Genomic DNA, 6,821 nt, shown 5'->3' with positions numbered 1-6,821 from the left:
TCCCTGTGCACCTGGATGAGCTTGTGGACCTTGGGGCACGGACCCACCCTGGCCCCCCAGGAAAGCATTTCTGACCTGGGAACCCCTCCCATCCCCACCTGCCAGTCCAACAGATACCTGTGGGGTGCCCGCTGTGTGCAGTCCTGCTGGGTGCAAGACTCCGGGGTGAATGACGCCCCCCCCCCCAAGTCCCAGGTTCAAGGAGCAGTAGGGTGAAGGGGAAAGAAAATCGGTGTTGGTCGGGTGGTGGTGAATGCTAAGAAGAAAGCAAAAAGCAGGGAGGAGGGGTTTGGGGAAGACGTCTGCCGGGGGTGGGGTGGGGTGAGGTGGGGGTGCATGTAAGGGAAGTCCTGGGAGGAGGCCTACAGGACATGCAGCACCAGCAAGGCTCCCCTGGGGCTCCCGTGATGGCGGCTGGAGCAGCGAGATGGGTCAGGGGCAGAACAGGCACAGTGGTGAGGCCTTGTGGGTCTTGGCATCCCTGTCCTAACCTGAAGAAACAAACTCAGAAGCCAGTGAGCTGCCCCATGTCACCAGCTAGTCCGTAATGGGGCAGGGTGGCCTCAACCCTGGAGTCTGGGGAGACACCAGCACCATCCTGACTGCAGTTCCCCACTTGTAACCGGAAGTGGCTGGGGCCCATTTCTCAGTGGGTGGTAGCACTCTCCAGGATGTATGGAAATATGGGGGGGGTTAGTTGCCCTTTGACCACTGGGTTCCCCCACCCCTGTATTTAGCGGGAAGGAGCCAAAAACATGAGCACATCGCCTGAGGAGTAAGTGTCCCACAGCTGGGCCACATGGTCGCCAGATTCTGTGGGGCACTGACATTTGGGGGTTTACGGTGAAAATTCTATGGCAGGCCCTCTGCTGCGTGCTTCACATGCTTGAACTAGTTCACACAGTTCCCACAATTGCCCCTTGGAGCCTGTGTCATTTTCGTCCCCAGTAACCAAGAAGGAGAAGCATCAGAGTCTTTAGCTTGAAACTCTGCTCCATGAGACTCAGGAGAACACCCAATGAGAAAGTGTTTTCTTCTAGTTAAGATCCACTGGAGTGGTATTAAACTGAGAGAGCTAAGCCGCCTGTCACGCCATTACTTGGTCATCTCTCAGGCCCACTCTGTGAGCACTCCTGTACCTCTGGGGAGCGCTCAGGGTCCGTCTGGGGGGGGCTAGCACCCCAGTACCTTAAAGCTCCAGCATTCCTGGTCTCCGGCCAGCCGTGTGATTCCCATGGAGTCCCTCAGCTCCTGGGGCCATCTTTCTCCCCCAGAAGCCTGCACAGAATGAGGCCGACAGGAGAGGAGAGCCAAGAGATGGAGACCAGGCTGCTTATTTCATCCGAGCCTGAGTCCGGTTTCTGCTGCCGGCCGTGGGAAGAGCTCAGAGGGATACTGCCCTTCACAGGTGTCACCCATCTGGTCCTCCCCAGGGGTGGAGAAAGGCCCCTTTTGGAGAAGGGAAAATAGAAGGCTCAAAGAGAAGTCACTTGGGCCAAGGTTGCAGAGCTAAGGAGAAGTAAACCCTTGGAACCTGGGGTAATTCTCCACAGGCCACGGTGCAAGGAGAACATTCTGCAATTTGGGAACCCTCTGCCCCATGGATTCGCCCTTTTCCAGCTCCAAGGTCTCTGGGGATAGCCTGTCGTCACTGGCCTCATGTCCCTTCCTGGTCTCCCCAAGCTCCCTCCTTCCCCTCCGCCCCCCTGCCCCAATACACACACACAGGTTTGGCTGCGAGAGTGGCTGGAGTTTAATCTCACGCTGCGGTGGCCAGGAAGGAGGGTTCTGCCGCTGCCGCCGCCTCATCCACCCAGATTCTCCACGTTGCCAGCGGCGCGCCTGGATCCCGGCCCCTGATTCACAGTGGGGGCGGCAGGGGCAACTAGGGCGGCTCTCGGGAGGCCAGGTAGGCGGCCAGGGTCACCAAGGCAGCCGCATATGTGCACACGCCCAGCCCGACTGCGAGGACCCCCAGCAGGAAGGCTCGGCGGGAGGCAGCCCCTGCCCCCTGGACGTCCCCCTTGGCCCAAGCCTTGTTGGTCTGTGGAGGCGTTGGGCAGCGGTGACTCAGGCATCCCCGCTGCCCACAGCCCCAGACCCTTGTCCTGAACCTGCCCCCACCGGCACACCCACAGGCTCATTCAGAGATTCCAAAAACAGGGAGCAGCCACTGTGGGCCACGCACAGGGGTGCCCGGGTGGCTAATAAAAATAGACCTCTCTCTCGGTGCCACCGTTCGAACTCATCTGAACCTCACGATGACCCAGAGGTAGGAATTATTCCCGTTTCACAGGTGAGGAAAATGAGGCCCAGGGAGGTTAAGTGGCTTGCCCAAAAGTCTTAACGGAGTGTGTCAGGCCTAGGAATTTGAGCCCAGATTCCTAACCACCGCTCTGGGCTTCCACTCTGAAACACTCGTTTTACCTTTCCATGTTTCTATGCAGGTCCTTCTCTCCACTTTTGCCCCCCACCAACGCATAGCACTTCTGTTTTGTTCTGAATACACTTTCCCCTTAGATCCAGCCCTACCTACCCACAGACTGACCTTCTGGGCCAGGCAGAAGGCTGCGATGCCCACGGGCCAGAAACAGCAGAGCATGGAGAAGACAGCCAGCCCGAGGTGGTCGTGGGGTAGGAGCGGGGAGAGAAGGCTGCCCCTGTCCCAGTCCGAGTCGCTGTCACTGGATGATGGGTCCTGTGGGCAGGAAAGGGCCTGAGTGGGCTTCTCCATCCACCTTCCCTGCCCCACCACTCTGCTCCCCATTACCCCCAAGGACCAATACCAGGGCCTCCCCAGAAACACCAAAAAGAAGAAAACATTCCAGGAGATAGGCTCTTAACTTTCTACAGCCTGGATCCCCTTGAGGGGAAGCAGTATATCCTCTCTCCAGAGAAGAACCCCCATCCACACCCAAAGTTTTATGTTCAATTTCAAAGACTTCACAGGTCCCATCATGATAGTACAATTTCAGAGTTACGAGTGGAGGCAGATGGGATGCCTGGGTGGCTCAGTGGGTTGAGCCTCTGCCTTCACCTCAGGTCATGATCTCAGGATCCTGGAATCAAATCCCGCATCGGGCTCTCTGCTTGGCATAGGGCCTACTTCCCCCTCTCTCTCTGCCTGCCTCTCTGCCTACTTGTGATCTTTCTCTCTGTGTCAAATAAATGAATAAAATCTTTAAAAAAAAAAAAAAAAAGAGAGAGAGAGAGTGGAGGCAGACACCACCAGGGACAGGAACTGGCAAAAAGTTGGAGTCCAAGAGAGATGGCTTTGGGGGCCTATGTTTCTAGGAAAAACCTACCAGCTCAAAACTAATTCTAGATTTAAAAAAATTTTTTTAAATCTTGCATTAAACAGCTCATAAGATTTTAAGCAATTCTTAAAAGGCCCAAACTGCAATCAAAATCCAAGTTAGCAGAGAGGTCAAACAAACAGAAAAGGCCTCTTTTGCCCTGAAGCCAACTGCCAATCCCAGAAAAATAACCTCTCAACCCAACCGTGAACTAGATGAAAAGTGATCTCTACCGGTAGTGCCCACAGGCAGCTGGCAAGCAAACCAGCTCCTCTCAGAGAAAGGTACGTACCTTCAGTCTAGGCCTCAACAATTTTTCCTAAAATAGCTTTTCAACTGTGATGACCAGCATACAGTCTAAAGATAACCAGGCACACAAGAAACCCTAAAAGACCAGAAATAATAAGGCCCTCCCTCCAAATCTACAAAGAATGGAATTATCAGACACAGAACGATGTCAAAGTGACCCTGTCTCGCTGTGGCAGACGGTGTTTCCAAAAATGGCCACGACCATCTCTCATCCCACATGCTCCTCTCACAGTGTGACTGATATACTCTTGCCACCAAGGGGTGAGGTCTGTGTCCCCTCTCCCTGAGTCTGGGCAGGCTGTGACTCACTCATAATTGGTAGAATGTGGTGGAAGTAATGCCACATGACTTCCGAGCATAAGTCAGAAAAGGTGAGGCAGTTTCTGCCTCGCCAAAGCACTCGTGCTGGAGGCTGGAGGTACAGAAGGACGCAGACCATGTTGCAGCTGCCATGTTGTGAGGAGGCCCAAACCAGCCCATGAGGGGAGCCTCAGACAGAAGCCCCAAGACTACATTAAGAGAGAGACACCCACCCAGCCCCCAGCTCCTTCAGCCCCCGGACTGTTCCAGCTCCAGCCACCGGCTGACCCACAACCTCATGAAAGACCCTGAGGCAGAACCGCCCAACCCAGGCCCTCCCAGATTCCTGCCCCATGGAAACCATGAGCCATAATGATTGTTGCTGTTTTAAGCAACTGAGTTTTGGGGTGATTTTTTATGCAGGAATAGTAACCGGAAAACTACGTGTAAGAAATAAAAGATGAGTGGGTGGGGGGGGAGTCTGGCTGCCTCAGTCCATGGAGCGTGCAACTCGTGATCTCGGGGCCGTGAGTTCGAGCCCCACGCTGGGTGTAGAGATTACTTAGAACCTTTTTAAAAAATAAATACATAAGTATGACAAACTTCACAGTGTATACAAGGAACAAGAAATTATCCAAGTTAACACAATAATTTGGAAGAAAAAAAAAAGCAGGAGCAACACAGAGAGAGAGAGGTGGAAAGACAGAGAACAGAGGAGCCAGAAATCAGAGGGAAGACAGAAAGCCAAAGGTGCGGGAAGAAAGATGAGTGACAAATCTGGAGAGAAAAGAGTGAAGAAACCAGGGGAGGCACAGAACAGGCAAAACCACCACTGGACATCTAGGAAGTCCCCACACAGTTAGGAAGTGAGACTCCAGGCCGAAGGTAGACACCCCAGCCTCCAACCTACCTGGGGTTCACCAGAGCCCCATTCACTCACCTCCAATCCCTTCCCCCAGATCCCACTAAGGCCTGCTGCTCCTACCTCCAGGTCAGGGGTTCCCAGCTCCCCAAGACCAGCGCTCACAGAAGGAAGAGGTGGCGGTAGGAAGTGCCAATCCCCCAGGGACTCCGCAAAGGCTGTCTCTCGAAAGGGAGGCCCCAGCTGAGGTTCCCCAGGCTTCTGGATGGGGGGCCCACAGCCCACGCCCGCCAGCAGAGGCTGTTGGAGCTCTCGAAGACTGGGGCTGTCCATGGCTGGGGAGAGGCTCCCGGACGGGTTTCCTAAAGGTAGAGGAAAGAAAAAAGACATGTTCTAAAAGTCTCACCATCTTTCCCCTGACTCCTGACTCTAGAGAGATTGCTGGCAGAGGCTAGTTAGTTCACTGACCCTCAGACTCATTTGCCAGAGACTAAAACTGAGGCCCACGGAATAAAAGAGGGCCTAGCTATGAAGAGAATTCACCGGGTCTAGACATTCAATTCTGGGATTCTGTCTCCCGAGGCAAAACCACATACCTGTAGCGCACTTATTCCAAACCACACGTTGCACACTTACTTGCCCCATGAACTACACATCCCCTGTGTCAAGTCTGCACCCTGAATACCCACGTCCACGGCTGCACATAGTCAACCAGGCAAGCCCAACCCCCACCTCCAGGCACTCATTTCCCAAAGGGCTCCTTGCAAACTTGCCCTGAACAACATCAGCTCCCATTAAATACCTCTGGAGCCCCCAACCTTCTTACACACTCATTCTGAATGACTCCTTGCACACCCCGAATCCCCCCAGCATCAGATCCCCTATTTGCACACATAAGAACAGGCTTCCCACGCATGCATTCCACTCTCCCTTGTTCCCATCACTTACTTCCCTTGCACACCTGCCCCAAACACCCAGTCTACGCATCCCTCCCCTACCCCACCCACATGCACCCCGGTACACAACTGCCTGCACCCCCACCAGCTCCCCTATGCCTCCTGCTTTACCAGAACCCACCTCTGCTCCATTCCCCCATAACAGCCCCAACCCACCACACTCACACATGCTCAAACACAAGGAATGTTGCCACCCCACGATCCCCCCCTTCCCGTGGGGCCTCCCAAGCCTCCCGCCCTCATTCCAAACCTGGCTGGAGCCGATCTCCTTAACAAGGGTTTGCCTCCCCATCCCCAACACTAGGAGCCAGTGGAGGGGCCGTGCCGCCCACCTGTGCCCCTCACTCACCGCCCACAGCCATATGTCGGGACTTCCTGGGCCCCTGCACCGACACCCGCCCCGACCCTGCGGCCCGCTGGTGACACGGAACTCAGCTCCCCGGGATCCCGGGCCTGGGGGCGCGGGGTCTGCGTTTTCCGCTGAGCTCCCCTCTCCACGCCCCAGGCCCGCAGCGCGCGGGGGCGGGGATGGGGGCGGGGCGGCGGGCTCCCGACTCCGCCCTCCGCCGCTGCCCGGGTGGGGGCCTTGAAGGCCGACGTCAGTGCCCAGCGCTGAAACCCTGCTACCCCAGGTGTGCGGGAGCCATCGTGGGGCTCCGAGGACGGCGGACCCTGACCGTCCTCCCACCCCAGCCCAGGCGCAAGAGCAGCGCGGCGGAGGAGGGGGCGCCCCCGATTCTCCAGGGCCTTCCTGGCTCGGCCCCGCCTCCACACCCGCCACTCTGCTTGCCCAATACTAATAACAGCAACGGCGGCTAACTGCGTGCAGTGGTCTGAGCGCTGTGCATGGGCACGCACACGATTCCTCAGCACTGCCGAAGAGGCCCCGTCATGCACTGTCCTGTGTGGCTCGCAGCGGGGCAACAGGCGCAGAAATGCCGGGGACTTGCCGGCGCACACGCCGCCGGTTCACTGAGCGCGGACTAAGCCCGGACCCCTGGCCGCTGCCTGAGACGCTCTAAAGTCACCATCGCATCGATTCTTCTCGGCAGCTCTCTTTCTGTCTCTGTTTCACAGATAAAGTGAGGTTCAGAGGCG

At 56.2% G+C, this 6,821-nt stretch overlaps 1 protein-coding gene across 2 annotated transcripts; it reads right to left on the bottom strand.

Moving 5' to 3' along the window:
* Nucleotides 1-1,830: 1,830 nt before the first annotated feature.
* Nucleotides 1,831-6,120, bottom strand: LOC111161413 (transmembrane protein 91). 2 transcript variants are annotated; one of them, XM_022525034.1, is made up of 4 exons: nucleotides 6,073-6,120; nucleotides 4,891-5,129; nucleotides 2,549-2,698; nucleotides 1,831-2,044 (listed from the first exon to the last, which is right to left on the bottom strand). In XM_022525034.1, the coding sequence occupies exons 1-4, from the start codon at nucleotides 6,083-6,085 to the stop codon at nucleotides 1,886-1,888; spliced, it is 561 nt and encodes a 186-aa protein (XP_022380742.1). In that variant the 5' UTR covers nucleotides 6,086-6,120; the 3' UTR covers nucleotides 1,831-1,885. The 2 variants fall into 2 exon arrangements, with proteins under 2 accessions (XP_022380742.1, XP_022380740.1); XM_022525032.1 differs by having other exon boundaries at nucleotides 1,978-2,698.
* Nucleotides 6,121-6,821: the final 701 nt, after the last annotated feature.

This window comes from Enhydra lutris, unplaced genomic scaffold (assembly GCF_002288905.1).
Source record: "Enhydra lutris kenyoni isolate GAN:26980312 unplaced genomic scaffold, ASM228890v2 scaffoldscaffold85, whole genome shotgun sequence".
NCBI classification, from domain to species: Eukaryota; Metazoa; Chordata; class Mammalia; order Carnivora; family Mustelidae; genus Enhydra; species Enhydra lutris.
Note: the sequence above shows the minus strand (reverse complement) of the source record. Positions and strands in the feature narration are given on the sequence as shown.